We start from the raw sequence: 20,652 nt of genomic DNA on the forward strand, positions 1-20,652 counted from the left end.
TTACTAAACCGGTGTAAAATCTAGTAGTATTAGATGGCTTCTCACCGAGTTTCATCTGTTTTACATAAAGACGATTTAATAACAATATCTTTCATTGATAAGCAGCACTACTGAAACTAATGATATACCCTCAAAATAAACCAACTTCAAAACAAGCCTGTATTTCCTTACATAAATCAACTTTCATTTGCCCTATATAATTAAAGAGAGGGATCATGATGTCCACCATTGTTTGGTCTTTATATATTTCCTTGCAGTTGTATCTTTTCCTTTCTTTTCTAAATATGAAACTTGAAAAAAAAATCTCAAAGGAAATATCCATTTAAATCTTAAACAACCAAATCCATGGTGATTGCCATTATTTATTTTTTTATTTTTTTTTATAAATCCCAGAATCCTAAATGCATAACTAGAGATGAAGGGTCATCTTAACATGATAAATTTGAGAAAGATCCATCCAGTACTTCATTAGAAACAGGGCGATACAGAGGACAGTAAAGTAGACTAGGGCGATATAGAGGACAGTAAAGTAAACTAGGGTGATGTAGAGGACAGTAAAGTAGACTAGGGCGATGTAGAGGACAGTAAAGTAGACTAGGGCGATATAGAGGACAGTAAAGTAGACTAGGGTGATGTAGAGGACAGTAAAGTAGACTAGGGCGATATAGAAGACAGTAAAGTAGACTAGGGTGATATAGAGGACAGTAAAGTAGACTAGGGTGATGTAGAGGACAGTAAAGTAGACTAGGGCGATATAGAGGACAGTAAAGTAGACTAGGGCGATATAGAGGACAGTAAAGTAGACTAGGGTGATGTAGAGGACAGTAAAGTAAACTAGGGTGATATAGAGGACAGTAAAGTAGACTAGGGCGATACAGAGGACAGTAAAGTAGACTAGGGCGATACAGAGGACAGTAAAATAGACTAGGGAGATATCGAGGACAGTAAAGTAAACTAGGGCGATATAGAGGACAGTAAAGTAGACTAGGGCCATAAAGAGGACAGTAAAGTAGACTAGAGCGATATAGAGGACAGTAAAGGAGGCACATGTCTACAAATCACTATGCTGTTTAGTATCAACTGATGCTTGTTTCATACTTCAGCAGTAAGCAAGAGCTTATTATAATGTCCTGGGCATACGTTTTTATAAAGATACAGTATACAGTTGGGATCAAAATCATTCATGTTGTCAAAACACCGACATTCATCAGTGAGACAACGACTAGAGACAGGAGGAGTCACGGAGATGGAAAACCTCAAATCAACCAACCATTTATGTAGTGTTTTTCATTTTTCAGTGGGACAATATCAAAGGAAGCTCATGGAAATGGACTATAACCTGTAGTGGTGGGACGATGATAGAATATAATCTATTGTCTAATTGTTTGAACCAATCTATAACCTGTAGTGGTAGGACAATGATAGAATGTAATCTATTGTCTAATTGTTTGAACCAATCTATAACCTGTAGTGGTAGGACAATGATAGAATGTAATCTATTGTCTAATTGTTTGAACCAATCTATAACCTGTAGTGGTAGGACAATGTAGAATATAACCATTGTTTGTCTATAACCTGTAGTGGTAGGACCTCATTGTTTAACCTTGTCATTGATCCATTGTACTTTTTCATAGTTGATCATCGGCATCGTAATATTTTTTTGTGTTTTAGTAAAATCAATATTTACATTTGCTTCATAAAAATTCCAATTGCTGACAAGATATGTATGTATATAATTAATTTAGTTACAAAAAGAAAAAAAATACTGCAATGGAGAATATTTCACTTTCTATGAATCTTGAAAATCTTTGTACAGTCAATCAAATATGTAACTGATTGACAACCTTGAAAAGCCTATTCTAACATCAAATCAATCTTGTATTTTGACTGACCAATATCCTATAATATCCATGGTTACTAGACTTATTAAATTAAAGTCAGGGGAGGCTTTTGACACTTTCTCTTGTGTCTTTTGTGTAACATAATCATTACAAAGCTGTGAAGACACACCTATGTAAGTATGCACTGGCATTTCCAGGGAATCAACAGGTGTATCAACACCTTAGTCTAGGCGAGAATCACACAACAGATGGGGAGTGAAATCTATGGTAAAATCTGGTTACCATGGTTTTGATCAAACTCTACGTCAAACATCAGATTAACACTTAATCTGAATTTGTGATATACATCACAAAATTTACAACTAGACCAACAAACACTGGCCACAGATATACATTTAGATACATAAAAAACAACTCATTTTTAATCATGAAATCAGCAATATCTGAAATATTTCTCTTGTCAAAAGCAGAATCTGAGTTCAACTTCTAATCTCAGATTCTTACAGACATTGGATTGAATTTGTCCTCATCCTATTGGTCGTCATATGCCTATGAATGCCAACAGGATCAGGGCGAATTCAATTAAGTGCATTCAAGTATCATGTTAAATTTCGCTTTGTCCAGTTGGCATTCATAATGCTCATGAATGCCAACTTAAGCACTTCAATGTTTACATTTATCATTTTCAATATTCATCTTCCTATGGGGAAGGCAACGTCAATTTGCATTTATTGCTTGCAAAATTCCTACATCACTGGCAGAGATGATAATACAAAACTAACTCTGAGAATGTGATATATTGAGAGAACAAACATTCTTAATAAGTCTAAGATTGTGGCAATGTTCCTTACTTTGGTAAGTCCCATGTAATTATTGTGCCTTACCTGCAGTACAAATGGCGAACACCATCTGTAGCGAATCAAAGAAGAGAAACATGACAAGGAGGGACACTGAGGCTCCAATTGGCAGAAATGCTGCTTGGCAAGAATCAATGGTCTGCAGCTCTACAGTAAAACATATTATTGTTTTTCAGAAATATTCCCACACATATATTATTCCAAATTTACTGAAGCAAACTTTATCAGTTTCCATGTATCTGTATAATGCATTTATCAATCTCGGACTATCTAAGAATAATCTATTGTGAGGAAAGGCTACATTATTCCTGCTGTTTAGCACTGATAGGAGTCCAAAAACTGTCAGGGTGCTGCTGACAATAAGTAATGACTCTAGGTATTCTGGTTCTTAAGAAGAAGTTTATTTCATTTATATGACCCATGTCACACTGTCAGTAAGCCAACAGTGTTAAGAAACTTTGTAAGACTCCTTGACATCTTATGTTACAGATTTTTCATTACAACTATATAGATATCATCCTTTTCAAACATATATTTAGGTACAGGTGGTACATAACAATAATATAGATATTTTCTGTTTCAAATAAGGTAATGAAAAGGGACATTAAACTACCTTTTTCTCCGTAGTCTAATTCTTGTTTATCACAAACTGTTTATAGTGATTCAATGCTTCAGCAATGTCATAAGATATGTACTTTAATGGTAATAGAAAAGACTTTTTTTCACCAATAAATTTCTGCATTCAAATTAAATACAAAACTGTGTTGCATTCTCTTTTAACCTAAATATTTGATCTACCTAAACTTTAGATCATGAAACTTTTATTGCAGATTTACCACAGGTAATAAACATAATTATGCAACACATATCAAATGGTTCTTTTCAGCATTATGACACCAAAGAAACTGATATGAATTAGTTCTATTTATCACAACATACAAGTGAACAAAATTTGTGTATGATTGTACAGAAGTGTGATGTTTCAAAGTTTCGCTACCATTTATAGTTACCTACGGTTGATAAAACAGGAAATATTATAAAAATCAAGAAAAGTCAAAACACTATTGTAGAAATATTTTCAGTTATGAATTCTTCACATCCTCATCACAACAAATTTCCAGAGACTAACTTTCCTGAAGCAGTTTATATTAAACTATAACCATGTCACTCTTACAGACAATTATCCTGAATATTTCATGTATCCATAGTTTGGAATGGTATGTAATATGCATGCTCACATCACTGTTTCAAAAATAAATTTGACATTATAGTAGTAATTTTTTATTACCAGTCTTAACTTCAGATGATTAATTTTTGCACTTTTTTTAAAAGTGAAATTTGCAAAAGTGAATTTGCGAAAGTAAATTTGCACATGAAAAGCAGTTGGTTTACAGCGTACAATCATACTTACGTCCTTCATTTTCTGGTGGTGGATATGAGTCCTTTACTTTTTCCTTCTCTTGATTTTCTTGGTCGATATTCAAAGATCTAGAAATAAAAGAATACATGGTCAGTGTCTTAACATACAAGCTATTTCAGAGCATGCTGAGAAAGAAAAAAAATGGTGGAACCCTTGGCAAGCCATTTTCCTCCTTCTGCTCTGAGACAAAATACAGAGAAAACGTATTAAGCAACTCTATGTAACCCTGCTAAATACAATGTACCACTTGACTAGGGAGAACTTCTCTTTAGCTCGATGGGTTGATTGTCAGACTAGAAGGCCACAGGTCCAGGGTCATAGTGGAGACAATGAAATACAAAATGACCTCTGATGTAAAGGCTGATATATAAGTGGTGTTTCCAGTGGAAGATCTTTTTCATATGTGAACATCTCATTCAACAATTCAGTGCTAAGATTACCTAGAAAACAAAATTACCAGAAACAAAGTATTGTTATTAATGAATTATGTGACTTCCAAATAAATTAGATGTGTAATAGAGGGCAAATTTGAGAAGTATCAGAGTCATTTAAATAAAAGAAGTAGATAAAAGTGCTACAGAATATGTCCATGTCTGAATTGTGAGGTAGTTTACAAGTTTGTAGCATACTGATGTTTTTAAAGGTTACATTACCAAGATCAAATTGAAGTATTAATGGCCTTTATGAATTATTTAAACTGTCGTCTGAAGCTTTTACTTGTAACAATCGTCAGTTAAAGGTAAATGTGTACCTATCTATTTACAACATAATTGCTTTCCATTATTTATATCAAAATATTTTTTCTCAACAAAAGACTGAAGTTAGTAAGGAGACAGGTAGTCTTTATTTTTTAATCTGTTCTATATATAGTATGGAGACAGGTAGTCTATTTTTTACTCTGTTCTATATATAGTATGGAGACAGGTAGTCTTTATTTTTTACTCTGTGTTCTATATGTAGTATGGAGACAGGTTGCCTTTATTTTTTACTCTGTGTTCTATATATAGTATGGAGACAGATAGTCTTTATTTTTTACTCCATGTTCTATATATAGTATGGAGACAGATAGTCTTTAATTTTTACTCTGTGTTCTATATATAGTATGGAGACAGGTAGTCTTTATTTTTTACTCTGTGTTCTATATGTAGTATGGAGAGAGGTACATGAATAGAAGACTATTGCTGTAATTTCTGACCACAGACACAAGTTTCACAAATCTTACTTAATATAAAAGCTACCATAGAAAAGCATTGTGTAAATATATGAAAAACTTGTATCTAAGGAAATTTCTCATTATACTTTCCTATGGGCTCTTTTAAATTAAATTCTTTATGTTAACGGAGATTCATGAAACTGGGGCAGGCTTAAACACAAATCTTGTACATTATGAAAAAGAAAATGTACACATGTTGCCAATCTAGCTAATTAATTAACTCACATACATGTGTACTTTAACCTCACTCTGACCTGAATTGTCAGAAGATTTTTTTCTTTCACAGATACTATACACCTCATTTTTTACCCCCCAGAGGCTGACTTTCAGATTACCTATTTGTTTAATTACATAAACTGCCAAAGGTTACGCTGGTCAATACACTACCTTAATTGAGCTGTTGTGCCTCTTCACATTTACAATGAACTAAAATCAAGAGGTAAACTTTATATAAAACATAGGATATTCTTTTGTTATTGTTATTTTTGTAGAGTTCAATTTTTGTGGTGTTCAATTTTTGTGATGTTTAAAAAAATCACTACTTCATGGATAAACATAGTTCAACAAATCTACTTGTACTTAACTGCTCCTGGACACAAATTTGTGGATTGTGAGAATCCATGAAACGATTGAAAATAAATTCCCCACAAAAATTAACAATTTCATGGAGTAGCCATTTAAACTTATTTTCTTTATCCTAATTCAAGTTTTTTCATGCTTTCACTCATTTCTGGTTCATGTCTGCTAATAAGCCCACCACAACTTTTCTGTTTGTGTTGGGTTCCTGGGCTTTTTGTAGGATAAATATGGTATATTACATTTACTATGACAACAGGCTATGTAAGCCTCCATGTAGCTATATGCCTCAATAAACACTGTATGATAGTTCTGTGTATATAATTCAGGTGACAGAGGTCATTGTCTCACTGTTATTTTTTGCCTTGTCTCACTGTTATCTATTGCTATTTAACTTGCAAACACAACATAGTAGGTCACAATTGAACCCTAATAATTTTAAATAAATAAATGTTTTCTCTATATCTGAAAAATCTTCCTAAGTGATTTCACTAATTTAATCATATTTTTCACATTATAAGCTGCACCTTTTAGCCTTGCAAGTAAGGCATGCTGCTTCTATACAGGTGCAGCTTATATGTGGAGAAAAAAAAAATTGGCAGGATGGGGGGTAAAAAAACAAGAGGCCCATGGGCCTTAACAATCATCTGACTATGAAGACTTACACACGAAAAAAGGCAAAATAGGCCTAAAATAAATTGCTCAACTACTCTACAGCTTATAGAGAAAACATTGCTGGTTCATCAAGACATTTTCTGCAAACCTGAAATCATATTCTCTATACATGCACTACACAATTGTGACCTTGAAAGTTCGTCCAATATTAGCACCCTGGGCTTTTGGGAATTGATAAAAAGTCACTATGATATTTGGACACATTAGATACCTGTGATCTTGCAGGTGGGTCAATGTTATTCAAATTATTAGAGCAGGTAGCCCTACATCCTAGCATGCTACAGGCCTAATATCATCATCCTAGGTATTTTAGTTATTGAGAAGAAGTGATTTAAAGATTCCAATATATTTGACCCATGTGACCTTTCAAGCAGATCAAGGTCATTCATATGAAGAAGGGGTTGAATCAACTTTCTGCATTTATGAATTGATTCCCAAATATCCATGATGTTTTAGAACAAATTTGGTTGAAATTTGTTCAAGCCATAAAAAAAAGAGTAGCATTTTGAAGCAAAATTTTGTCTAATTTCTCTTTAGAAGCCATGCCCCCAAGTCCCTAGGAATCAAATAAAATTTCTGAATTTAAGAAATAATTGCCACCCCTTCCTGTCAAATAAGGCCAAAGCTTGTTGAAATAAGGAGTAGGGTTTTAATGCTAATTTTAGCACCTTCCCTTTTGGGGCCCCGTCCCTGGACCCCAAGGGGTCGAATCAAAATTCTGAATTTATGAAATGATGACCCCCACACAATGATGCATCAGACCACATTTGATTGAAATCCACCAATGTATGAAAAAGGAGTAGGGTTTTAAGAAAAAGTTTACACCCAACCCACAGTGCATGACAGATGAAGCATGATAGCTATATGTCATCCTGACCCTTTGGGTCAGATGACCTAAAAACAGAAAGCGTACCAGTGCGAGACAGTACCAAGTTTTTTTTACGAGTACCTGCTCATCATGTATTTGTGACTGAAACAGATCATCTAAAACTGTCATTTGCAACTGTATATAGGATAATTTGAAGATTGAAATAAAAATAACATTCTTGTGGATTTAATTAATCATACCTTTCAATATGAATCACAAAAATATCTACTTGACGTTCGTGGTTACTTCGAACCTATCGCAAAGAATTTGGTCAGCATGTAAGGGCCTTCATTAATATTGAACAGTACAGACATCAATGGAGATATTGTTTAGTAAAACATACGTAATGTCAGGTCCTATATCTATGCATAGCCAATCTGTGAAGGCACCTAAGCCAAACAATTTTGATATTTGCAAGTTTGCTTTTTTTGAAATACATCAATAAAAGAATTATCAGTTTATGATTCGTTTGGAAACTTTATCACATGTTTCACTGATGATCTCACAAACTGTCCTCCATTGTCTGTTATATCAACAAACGTTGGTCATTGTAATGATTACCACTTCATTATAAATGGTTCAGCTTACATTCCAATGCAGCAAATATGTGGATCAAATGAAAATAAAATGGTAAAAACTGGCTCTGTGGATTATATACATGTGTGACTTATAACCCAGAAAATACGTTAGTATTGCTTTCATGTTTTGGTTATGTAAATCTTATTAGTTCCAGGTTTTAACAAAATTATGCAAGCTGAACCCATAAATTGCTTTATATATTCATGTTGAATATCAGTACTTAAGGCCAAAGTCAGATAGATATCCTAATTACTCCAGCCTAGAACACTTCTGAACCATGTATAAACGTGTACAACATACTAAGTTCTAGAAATTTGCCAGTATCTTTTGAAAAATAAATAAAAATAGCAAGAAATTGATAATATCGGGTGACAACCAAAATTCTCTGCATACGATTTAAATCTTGATACATATACTCAGGGATGTATATACTGAATTAATTCTTGCTTACCATATTATCTACATTAGCCCAGTGGGTAACACATACCTTCCCAAAGTAAAGTAGTCAGCATATAACCAGACATGTGCTTATTTGTCAAACAGGGTAGTATCATAATGGGTTTTTAAACTATTTGTTTGGCAATAACACTTGGTAAAATGATGCAGTTTAAGAAGAAATCTCTAGTATGAAAGTTGATGTGTTGGCACCTTAGCTTCCTGCAAATAATTACTGAGTAACTTTCTGGGTCTAATATGATGCTCACTTTACTGAGTAAGATTATGTGTCTAATATGATGCTCACTCTACTGAGTAACTTTCTGGGTCTAATATGATGCTCACTTTACTGAGTAACTTTCTGTGTCTAGTATGATGCTCAATTTACTGAGTAACTTTCTGTCTCTAGTATGATGCTCACTTTACTGAGTAACTTTCTGTGTCTAATGTGATGCTCACTTTACTGAGTAACTTTCTGTATGTTTAATGTTATGCTCACTTTACCAAGTAACTTTCTGTATGTCTAAAGTGATGCTCACTTTACTGAGTAACTTTCTGTGTCTAATATGATGTTCACTTCACTGAGTAACTTTCTGTGTCTAATGTGCTGCTCACTTTACCGAGTATTTTTCTGTGTCTAATATGATGCTCAATTTACTGAGTAACTTTCTGTGTCTAATATGATGCTCACTTTACTGAGTAAGATTATGTGTCTAATATGATGCTCACTTTACTGAGAAACTTTCTGTATGTCTAATATGATGCTCACTTTGCCAAGTAACTTTCTTTGCCTAGTATGATGCTCAATTTACAGAGTAACTTTCTGTGTCTAATGTGATGTTCATTTCACTAAGTAACTTTCTGTGTCTAATGTGCTGCTCACTTTACCGAGTTTTTTTCTGTGTCTAATATGATGCTCAATTTACTGAGTAACTTTCTGTGTCTAATATGATGCTCAATTTACTGAGAAACTTTCTGTCTCTAGTATGATGCTCAATTTACTGAGTAACTTTCTGTGTCTAATATGATGCTCACTTTACTGAGTAACTTTCTGTGTCTAGTATGATGCTCAATTTACTGAGAAACTTTCTGTCTCTAGTATGATGCTCACTTTACTGAGTAACTTTCTGTGTCTAATGTGATGCTCACTTTACTGAGTAACTTTCTGTATGTTTAATGTGATGCTCACTTTACCAAGTAACTTTCTGTATGTCTAATGTGATGCTCACTTTACTGAGTAACTTTCTGTGTCTAATATGATGTTCACTTCACTGAGTAACTTTCTGTGTCTAATGTGCTGCTCACTTTACCGAGTATTTTTCTGTGTCTAATATGATGCTCAATTTACTGAGTAACTTTCTGTGTCTAATATGATGCTCACTTTACTGAGTAAGATTATGTGTCTAATATGATGCTCACTTTACTGAGTAACATTCTGTGTCTAATGTGATGCTCACTTTACTGAGAAACTTTCTTTGCCTAGTATGATGCTCAATTTACAGAGTAACTTTCTGTGTCTAATGTGATGTTCATTTCACTAAGTAACTTTCTGTGTCTAATGTGCTGCTCACTTTACCGAGTTTTTTTCTGTGTCTAATATGATGCTCAATTTACTGAGTAACTTTCTGTGTCTAATATGATGCTCACTTTACCGAGTTTTTTTCTGTGTCTAATATGATGCTCAATTTACTGAGTAACTTTCTGTGTCTAATATGATGCTCACTTTACTGAGTAACTTTCTGTGTCTAATATGATGCTCACTTTACTGAGTAAGATTATGTGTCTAATATGATGCTCACTTTACTGAGAAACTTTCTGTATGTCTAATATGATGCTCACTTTGCCAAGTAACTTTCTTTGCCTAGTATGATGCTCAATTTACTGAGTAAGATTATGTGTCTAGTATGATGCTCAATTTACTGAGTAACTTTCTGTGTCTAATGTGATGTTCATTTCACTGAGTAACTTTCTGTGTCTAATGTGCTGCTCACTTTACCAAGTTTTTTTCTGTGTCTAATATGATGCTCACTTTACCGAGTAACTTTCTGTGTCTAATATGATGCTCACTTTACTGAGTAACTTTCTGTGTCTAATGTGCTGCTCACTTTACCGAGTATTTTTCTGTGTCTAATATGATGCTCACTTTACTGAGTAACTTTCTGTGTCTAATATGATGCTCACTTTACTGAGTAACTTTCTGTGTCTAATGTGCTGCTCACTTTACCGAGTATTTTTCTGTGTCTAATATGATGCTCACTTTACTGAGTAACTTTCTGTGTCTAATATGATGCTCAATTTACTGAGTAACTTTCTGTGTCTAATGTGATGCTCACTTTACTGAGAAACTTTCTGTATGTCTAATATGATGCTCACTTTGCCAAGTAACTTTCTTTGCCTAGTATGATGCTCAATTTACAGAGTAAGATTATGTGTCTAGTATGTTGCTCAATTTACTGAGTAACTTTCTGTGTCTAATGTGATGCTATTTCACTGAGTAACTTTCTGTGTCTAATGTGCTGCTCACTTTACCGAGTTTTTTTCTGTGTCTAATATGATGCTCACTTTACTGAGTAACTTTCTGTGTCTAATATGATGCTCACTTTACTGAGTAAGATTATGTGTCTAATATGATGCTCACTTTACTGAGAAACTTTCTGTATGTCTAATATGATGCTCACTTTGCCAAGTAACTTTCTTTGCCTAGTATGATGCTCAATTTACAGAGTAAGATTATGTGTCTAGTATGTTGCTCAATTTACTGAGTAACTTTCTGTGTCTAATATGCTGCTCACTTTACCGAGTTTTTTTCTGTGTCTAATATGATGCTCACTTTACTGAGTAACTTTCTGTGTCTAATGTGATGCTCACTTTACTGAGAAACTTTCTGTATGTCTAATGTGCTGCTCACTTTACAGAGTATTTTTCTGTGTCTAATATGATGCTCACTTTACTGAGTAACTTTCTGTGTCTAATATGATGCTCAATTTACTGAGTAACTTTCTGTGTCTAGTATGATGCTCACTTTACTGAGAAACTTTCTGTATGTCTAATATGATGCTCACTTTACTGAGTAAATTTCTGTGTCTAGTATGATGCTCAATTTACCCAGTAACTTTCTGTGTCTAATATAATGCTCACTTTATTGAGTAAATTTCTGTGTCTAATGTGTCGTTCACTTTACTCAGTAAGTTTATGTGGTCCTAATATGCCCCTCACCTTCCTGAGTAAATGTCTCTGAATCCATATCAAGCAACTCCTTCTACTTTTGTACAGTATTAATTTTCATTTTGATTTTCTACACTTAGGTGGCCTGTTTTTATTGGACTGAAAGATTTCCAGTTTTTTAATACAGAAGTCAACAAAAGAGCCACATACAATGACAGCATCCATTTCAAAAATCTGAACTGGAGGTATTCAGAGACTGGCAAATCTCCAACATCTGTTTATTGTCAATTGTTAATCTTTTGAGAAAGCTGTCTTGGTGTTGACTTACACATGTTCACTCAGCCGATAAACCACCACTTGTGACTTAATGGTTAGTAAACAATGCTAGTCCCTAAGGTAAACCGTTTGTACTATTTAATTAATAATCTCCCAAATACTTTGTTGTTGAGTAAGTAAAATGATTTATCAAAAAAAAAAAAAAGCTAAAGACCAAGAACATCTTGAAATCAAGAGCCATAGCCTCAACCTTTACAGAAACCTGTCATTGATGTAGGGTTAGTTAAGTTATTTACAGTAATAAAGTGAAACCTACCACCATGACCACAACGGTTACAAAAACAAGTAATAGGAACTTTCTGATATCCATCTTCAATAGGATTACAATGACCCTTAGAATCCCAAGTATTATCACCACTGTAGGGTTACAGTATAACCAGGCCTCCACCTACCAAAAATATCTATACTACAATAAACACTGGACCAAAACATAAAATGAGTAGAATAATAGAAACTATTAAAGGGGCATAATTCAGGACAGATAAATTCAAGTTAACAAATATTCTGGTAAAAAGGACTGATAAATCCAAGTAAGCAAATATTCTGGTAAAAACCACTGATAAATTCATGTCAGCTAATACTATATATAACTGTGTTTACAAAGATGCAAGATCAAATAAAGCCTATTGGAAACAAAAAAACACTTGTAATGTCATAGCAAAAAATATTTCTTCTTCAGACAAACAAGCCGATTCCAGTGGCATAAAGTGAGAGACATTACCCCCTCTTCCCCCCTCCCACCCAATTCCCCCTACCCCATTTTTGTAGGGAGTGTAATTTTAAGACATAAATTCCATTTTGCTGGAGGTAACAATTTGTACCAGTAAATCTTGGTGAGTTGTAAGATTATTGGGTCGCATCTAAACTCTTATAAAAATGGCTCGATTAAAAGATTCAGACATTGATGTTATGTATCAGTACCTACCTAAAACTGCCGTATACAATGAGTAGTATGGAGATGACAAATGTTGACAGTCTGGAGGAATCCATCAGAGTAAAGGCCCTGCAACAATAAAGGTGAATACAGGCCATGTCCAATGCAGTGGAGAACTGATCACCACAGTTGTATCAAAATAAAGTATCTTATGATACCTGTTACATTGTATAATAATCAAGAGTAGAAAATGTAAAAATAAGTTGAAATTTTCTTTCTGTGAACATTGATAAAGGGTGACAAACCCCTTGGTGCATTTCATAAAGAACTGCATACATGTAATTCTGTGCCAATGTGTACAGCAACATCTCTATAACTAGCTCTATTCAATTAATATCATTGACTTTACACGTGTTAAGTACAACAGTATTAGCTGTTGGTGTAACTGTCCTTACTATACCTACACAGACTGCTTTTTTGTTCTGATTTTATATGTCCTTGCAACAGATAAATTCTTACAAAACAACTTTGGTTCACATTTTCATTCCCCAAAATGGACTCTTGACTCTTGGATTCAAAAGGACAAGTCTTCTAACACATCAAGTGGAGCATCTAGAGAGACAGGTGTTAAGATACCTGTCATGGATAATCTATCACCTGCTGAATGGAGTAAAATTTTTACAAAGGTGATAACTTACGAGATAGTTGCTGAAGCCTCGGGACTGAGTTGCTCCTCAGCCGCCATGGCTGAGGTCAGTCAAGGTCGTTCACGATTTCCTATAGAAGGATGATTCAGGGCGAGGTCATTAACAGCTGACAACACACTTTCTTCTGTCTGTAGGGTAAAACATGTACATTAGAATTCATAACATTACAAACATCTTTCAGCAAAATTTAATTTCTTTTGTCTGAAAGGTACAACAGCATATACATTATCATCAAAGTTGTGTGTGTAGAGCTGTACAACTCTTCTTTCTACTACATCAACAAATTTTCAAATTACACATCACGTAAAATTGATAAGTGAAAGAAACATTACAGCCAAATTATTGGAGTATCTTTATTGCTATGCTGTGTGAGAACAGCAATAAGGAAGGTTGGATCTTTAATCATAAGGTAATTCAATTTCACACTATATTAAGCACTTTCAGAAAAGGAAAATTTCATTTCTTTGTACATCAAGCAGTATAAGTGCCTAGGATAGCATATCCTTAACTGTAGTGTTAGTATACTGATTCACCTAGTCTAGTGAACACAGAACATCCTTAACTGTTAGTATACTGATTCACCTAGTCTAGTGAACACAGAACATCCTTAACTGTTAGTATACTGATTCACCTAGTCTAGTGAACACATAACATCCTTAACTGTTAGTATACTGATTCACCTAGTCAGTGAACGCAGAACATCCTTAACTGTTAGTATACAGATTCACCTAGTCTAGTGAACGCAGAACATCCTTAACTCTTAGTATACTTATTCACCTAGTCAGTGAACGCAGAACATCCTTAACTGTTAGTATACAGATTCACCTAGTCTAGTGAACGCAGAACATCCTTAACTGTTAGTATACAGATTCACCTAGTCTAGTGAACGCAGAACATCCTTAACTGTTAGTATACTGATTCACCTAGTCTAGTGAACACAGAACATCCTTAACTCTTAGTATACTGATTCACCTAGTCTAGTGAACACAGAACATCCTTAACTCTTAGTATACTGATTCACCTAGTCAGTGAACGCAGAACATCCTTAACTGTTAGTATACAGATTCACCTAGTCTAGTGAACGCAGAACATCCTTAACTGTTAGTATACTGATTCACCTAGTCTAGTGAACACAGAACATCCTTAACTCTTAGTATACTGATTCACCTAGTCTAGTGAACAGAGAACATCCTTAACTGTTAGTATACTGTAGCCAGACATGTATAATGTTATAAATGAACTCCTAATCGTCACCATCAATCTCCATCAAATGTAATCCTCCTGTCTATACAAACAGTGTGAGAGACCATCAGATAGTGGCCTCAACTTGATCACCACAGGTATGTATTCTGTACTTAGTTAATTAAAAGAAATTTTGTTGAGTCATTGGGCCATCAACCTAACATCACCCAAGTGTCAATACTCCCCTCTAACAAGACATAATGTAAACATCCTACTAGGCTACATAAACAGGAAGTCCACATGGTTTTCTCTCATGAAAAAAGCTTGACTGAGCAAACTTTAAATTGTCGTACACACACCATAGTTCTATAATAGCCTGTAATGCTTTAGTCAGAGTTTTAAATACAATACTGTGTTGTAGCTGTTCTTAACTCTCTCACACATACAAAGGAATTTCAGTAACATTTTTACATATGAAATTGATATGAAATAATTGATCAAGCAACTAACTATGGGCTGCTATTATGAACCTTCTGTTTGTATTTTATTTCATTCTATGATCAACGAATTTAACGAACATGTACATTGAGAAACATGAGACTGATCTCAGATTACAAAATCCCTCAAATCTAACTAAAATGGGGTTATTTCTGTTATTACAGGAAAATGAATTTTATCTTTCCAATCATCACTTATGGTGATGACAAATTCATATGAAGACCATTTTATGAAATTTCCTTTATTAAATTGATTTCAATCATAAACATACTTTATTTTCCTTTTATGTTTCAATTGAAAAAAATCTTCAATATCGTAAATTAAGCTTCAATGACTTTCAGTTTAAAATAATAAAATGAAAAAAATAGGAACAGATTTGAATATAGCCTGGACCGTAATATCAAATCCTTGTTGTCTGTGTACTTTGTACTCGCTGTTTTTATATACATAAATGACATTTTGTAATGTAATGTATTAGGTCACTTAGAACAAACATGTAATTTTTTACTGCCAGACAAAGGACTCAAGTGTCTACATATACCTGAAACACACAAAGAAGTTACAGTAATTTTTAACATAACCTTCCCATGTTGTCAGCATTAATACTTACAAATTCTGTATGCAAAATTGTTTGTCTTACCTGTACCTGCTGTAAATATTCATAAAAAGGTAAAACACTCTCTACGATCACCACTAGCTTGTTGCATCGCAATCATAGACTGTTACCTGTCGTTAAACGAGGATCGCGCCTTTGGCATACAGATACTCAATGTTTACTACAGGTATATATTCTTCTAACGCTATTGGTGTATATATTTAGGTCCATGTGTTGTGACACAAAGAAGTTTGTGTACAAACAAGGCATCCTGGGAATTTCTCTATCTATAGATATATTCATTGTTGTAACAAGGTACACTGGTATGTGTGTGTATACAAATCCATATATACAATAGAGGTTGTTAGAATACAGGTAAGAAATTTAACCATAACAAAGGCTAACATGAACAACAAAAACATGATACATTGGATAGATCCTTCTGTTAAAAGAAACAAAGGAATCATCAAAAGTTTGATTTCTGTCATTTAATTATAATTATAAATGATTCAACTATGAACAGCTAACATGACAAGCTATAAGACGTGAAAATAAACCACAAAGTCTCAATATGAATTGAAATTGGCCGTTTTTATTAACGATGTATATATATAAATGCACATATGTAAACTCTCAATGAATGTACATCATATACCAAATTTTCTTGTTAACAATGTTATAAAAACATTAAACAAGTCTAAGATGGGGGTCAGAAAATGCCCCTAGTATCTATAGCTATCAGACCTAGACATATTCTAAGATCACAATTAATACATATGATCCTAAGGCCTAAGTATAAGTCGTAGTACAAATTAGGACTGTTTTCAGACTTACAGGAACAAATGAGGGTTACACGGGAGGGTTTGCCTGCAGCCAGTACTAATAACCAACAAACATTTTGTCTGATATGAAATACATTTCTGTATGTATAGATCCAAAATCTCATCTTATATGATGGAATAAATCCAGTTTCGGAAACAGCTAAATTAGGGAATGGTTGAGCAATGTAATGTCAGCAATACAGCAGAATCAGTGGCAATTACAGCCTCATGATCATCATTACATTGGCCATCTAGCTCTGTTGAAACAGGATGGCATCAAGCTAATGCAAAATATAGCAAATTGTTAATCCATTGGATACCTAGTAAGTACAAACTGGAGACATATTTGCATGGGGTTTGTTACTCTCTCTATGATCCCCTGATTTAGCACAGTTTTAACATGCAGGTCTACACATACATGATCTCATTGACTATATAATGCTCAATTAACTCTGTGCTCATGTTTCATTTTAATCTGCAAATTCCTACTCCCAGTTATTGACATTATTCCAGTATAGCTGATAAAGCTGGAAATATTTTGACTACCATATACACGTATAATTTAAAGTACATATTAAGAAAACTGAAATCAATATTTTCCATTATTATGAGAAATAACTACAAACCAAATCATTAACTATGGCATTCACTTTAAAAGTTAAAAATGTATTCTATATCTCACGAGTGCTTTACATGCACTATCAGGCTCTCTATGGTTTCAATTTAATGAGAGTATAGAACTAATATTTCAAAGCATGCTAGAATTTATCTATACAGAACCTACATTTATTTTATCATTCATCATTTCATTAAACATATCAAAATGTTCCAGGCAACAAGAGATACCCGAGGGATCTTGGCATCCACCATTGTTTGATCTCTGTTTTTGCTCAAAATGATAAGAAATTTGAACATTTCTTTGCAAAAATAGAAATGATAATCTTTATCTGCCAAATCCAAGATGATTGCTTGAAAGCAATTTTTTCTGATCATTCCCAAAATCAAACTGGCACAAGTAGAGACCGAACGGAACATATGAATGAAATTTGAGAGAGATCCATTCAGTATTTCTTAAGAAATAGGGATAACAATCTTTACAAGGTGAAATCCAAGATGGCTGCCTGTTAGCCATTTTATTTTTTTGATCAGTTCCAAATCAGACTGGTACAACTAGGGACCGAGGGGAACCTTCATATGAAATTTAAGAAATATCCCTCTCAAGAAATAGTGATAACAAACTTGCAAAGTCAAAATCCAAGATTGCTGCCTGTTGGCCATTATGTTTTTCAAATCAAACCCAAAATCAAACGGGTCCAACTAAGGATCAATGGGGCAATAGATGTTCTTCTCGGCACTTCCACAAAGGATGTTTTTTTAATCTTTATTTGTTCAATTCTATTTAGGAATCCCAAGGCCTGTGACAGACAACACATGTACAAATATATTTTTGTACAGCAACAGAATTTTTTGGTTTACAAAGAAAATTTTCTCTTCTGAAATAGCACTAACAATAACTTGGGTATACAACAGGACAAGGACAGCAACACACAAAGAATGTGAGACTAGACTTCTCTACATGACAATGAACCTCAACAATCCTGGCCAACAAGCTGTGGCTACATTATGTGGTCTGAATACAGCAGCATGTACCTTCTGATTTCAGTGTTAACATCAATCAGTTAAAATATCAGACCAATACATTAACTTCAGAGAGGGACTGTTGTGTTTATGTTAACTTAACTCCATTTTCTTTACTTTGTATAATAACAGCATTAAACCAGATATTATTCATACCTGTAAAGCACCTGTACATTCATGTCATAGCAGATTTCCTATAAGCACAAAAGCATCTCTTTCAGTAAACCTTATGTACAATGGGTTTCATTTATACAACCTAACATCCATTTTATCCAGTTCACCGAACTCAACAAGTCACTGCTTATAGTGATTATTCTTATTGTGTTACATGGTCATCAAAATGTTTATAGAGTAACATTGTCATCAGAATGTTTATAGAGTAACATGGTCATCAGAACGTTTTTATCTTAACATGGTCATCAGAATGTTTATAGTGTAACATGGTCATCAGAATGTTTATAGTGTAACATGGTCATCAGAATGTTTATAGAGTAACATGGTCATCAGAACGTTTTTATCTTAACATGGTCATCAGAATGTTTATAGTGTAACATGGTCATCAGAATGTTTATAGTGTAACATGGTCATCAGAATGTTTATAGTGTAACATGGTCATCAGAACGTTTATAGCGTAAAATGGTCATCAGAATGTTTATAGTGTAACATGGTCATCAAAATGTTTATAGTGTAACATGGTCATCAAAATGTTTATAGTGTAACATGGTCATCAAAATGTTTATAGTGTAACATGGTCATCAGAATGTTTATAGTGTAACATGGTCATCAGAATGTTTATAGTGTAACATGGTCATCAAAATGTTTATAGTGTAACATGGTCATCAGAATGTTTATAGTGTAACATGGTCATCAAAATGTTTATAGTGTAACATGGTCATCAGAATGTTTATAGTGTTACATGGTCATCAGAATGTTTATAGTGTAACATGGTCATCAGAATGTTTATAGTGTAACATGGTCATCAAAATGTTTATAGTGTAACATGGTCATCAGAATGTTTATAGTGTTACATGGTCATCAGAATGTTTATAGTGTAACATGGTCATCAGAATGTTTATAGTGTAACATGGTCATCAAAATGTTTATAGTGTAACATGGTCATCAGAATGTTTATAGTGTAACATGGTCATCAGAATGTTTATCGTGTAACATGGTCATCAGAACTTTTATAGTGTAACATGGTCATCAGAACGTTTATAGTCTAACATGGTCATCAGAATGTTTATAGTGTAACATGGTCATCAGAACTTTTATAGTGTAACATGGTCATCAAAATGTTTATAGTGTAACATGGTCATCAGAACTTTTATAGTGTAACATGGTCATCAGAATGTTTATAGTGTAACATGGTCATCAGAACGTTTATAGTGTAACATGGTCATCAGAACGTTTATAGTGTAACATGGTCATCAGAATGTTTATAGTGTTACATGGTCATCAGAATGTTTATAGTGTAACATGGTCATCAGAATGTTTATAGTGTAACATGGTCATCAGAACGTTTATAGTGTAACATGGTCATCAAAATGTTTATAGTGTAACATGGTCATCAGAACGTTTATAGTGTAACATGGTCATCAGAACGTTTATAGTGTAACATGGTCATCAAAATGTTTATAGTGTAACATGGTCATCAGAACGTTTATAGTGTAACATGGTCATCAAAATGTTTATAGTGTAACATGGTCATCAAAATGTTTATAGTGTTACATGGTAATCAGAATGTTTATCGTGTAACATGGTAATCAGAACGTTTATAGTGTAACATGGTCATCAAAATGTTTATAGTGTTACATGGTAATCAGAATGTTTATAGTGTAACATGGTCATCAGAACACATCACAGATAAATAACATTTATGTAAATATAGACTTCAGTACAGTGAAATAATATGTACTGATATATCTAATTTGTTACATATTTGGTTCCTTCGTGAAACATATATCAAGTCAACTTGTATGAGGTATTTCCACAAAAACTTAACCCACAACAACAGTTGTATTGTTATAAATTAAATTCTTAAAAAGAAAATTGTGACCTTGATCCTCAGGTAGATCCTGTTGTTCAGGAATTCAAATCAACCAACCATGTATTGGATGACACACGTGTGTTGATGCCCAGACACGTACATGTTAGCTCTTTGTTGATGGTCGACCTGTATATATTACATTTACAGCCATTAACTACAGGTAAATATAGAATGTACAAAGAAAAGTCATCATTAACTTAAAATGACAATTCATGAAATTTCATGTCTCACCTCCAGGCTACTACCAAACAAAGAAAAAGTTTCTATAAATGACTTCATGACAAAAGATCACTAAATAAGATAAAAATTGATAGCCAAGCATTAC

General features: G+C 33.7%; 1 protein-coding gene across 2 annotated transcripts in view; it reads right to left on the minus strand.

Moving 5' to 3' along the window:
- The window catches only part of LOC132555278 (signal peptide peptidase-like 3), a 49,226-nt gene that overhangs the window by 10,542 nt on the left and 18,032 nt on the right, over positions 1-20,652 (minus strand). For both annotated transcript variants that reach the window (XM_060219633.1, XM_060219632.1), the window contains exons 2-5: positions 13,538-13,674; positions 12,891-12,968; positions 4,110-4,186; positions 2,726-2,845 (exon numbers count right to left, since the gene is read on the minus strand). In XM_060219633.1, the coding sequence (XP_060075616.1) occupies positions 2,726-2,845; positions 4,110-4,186; positions 12,891-12,968; positions 13,538-13,584 (322 nt within the window). In that variant the 5' untranslated portion in view covers positions 13,585-13,674. The remainder of the gene's footprint in view (positions 1-2,725; positions 2,846-4,109; positions 4,187-12,890; positions 12,969-13,537; positions 13,675-20,652) is intronic.

Source organism: Ylistrum balloti, unplaced genomic scaffold, assembly GCF_031769215.1.
Source record: "Ylistrum balloti isolate Yb309-2 unplaced genomic scaffold, AGI_CSIRO_Ybal_v1 Utg370468, whole genome shotgun sequence".
NCBI classification, from domain to species: Eukaryota; Metazoa; Mollusca; class Bivalvia; order Pectinida; family Pectinidae; genus Ylistrum; species Ylistrum balloti.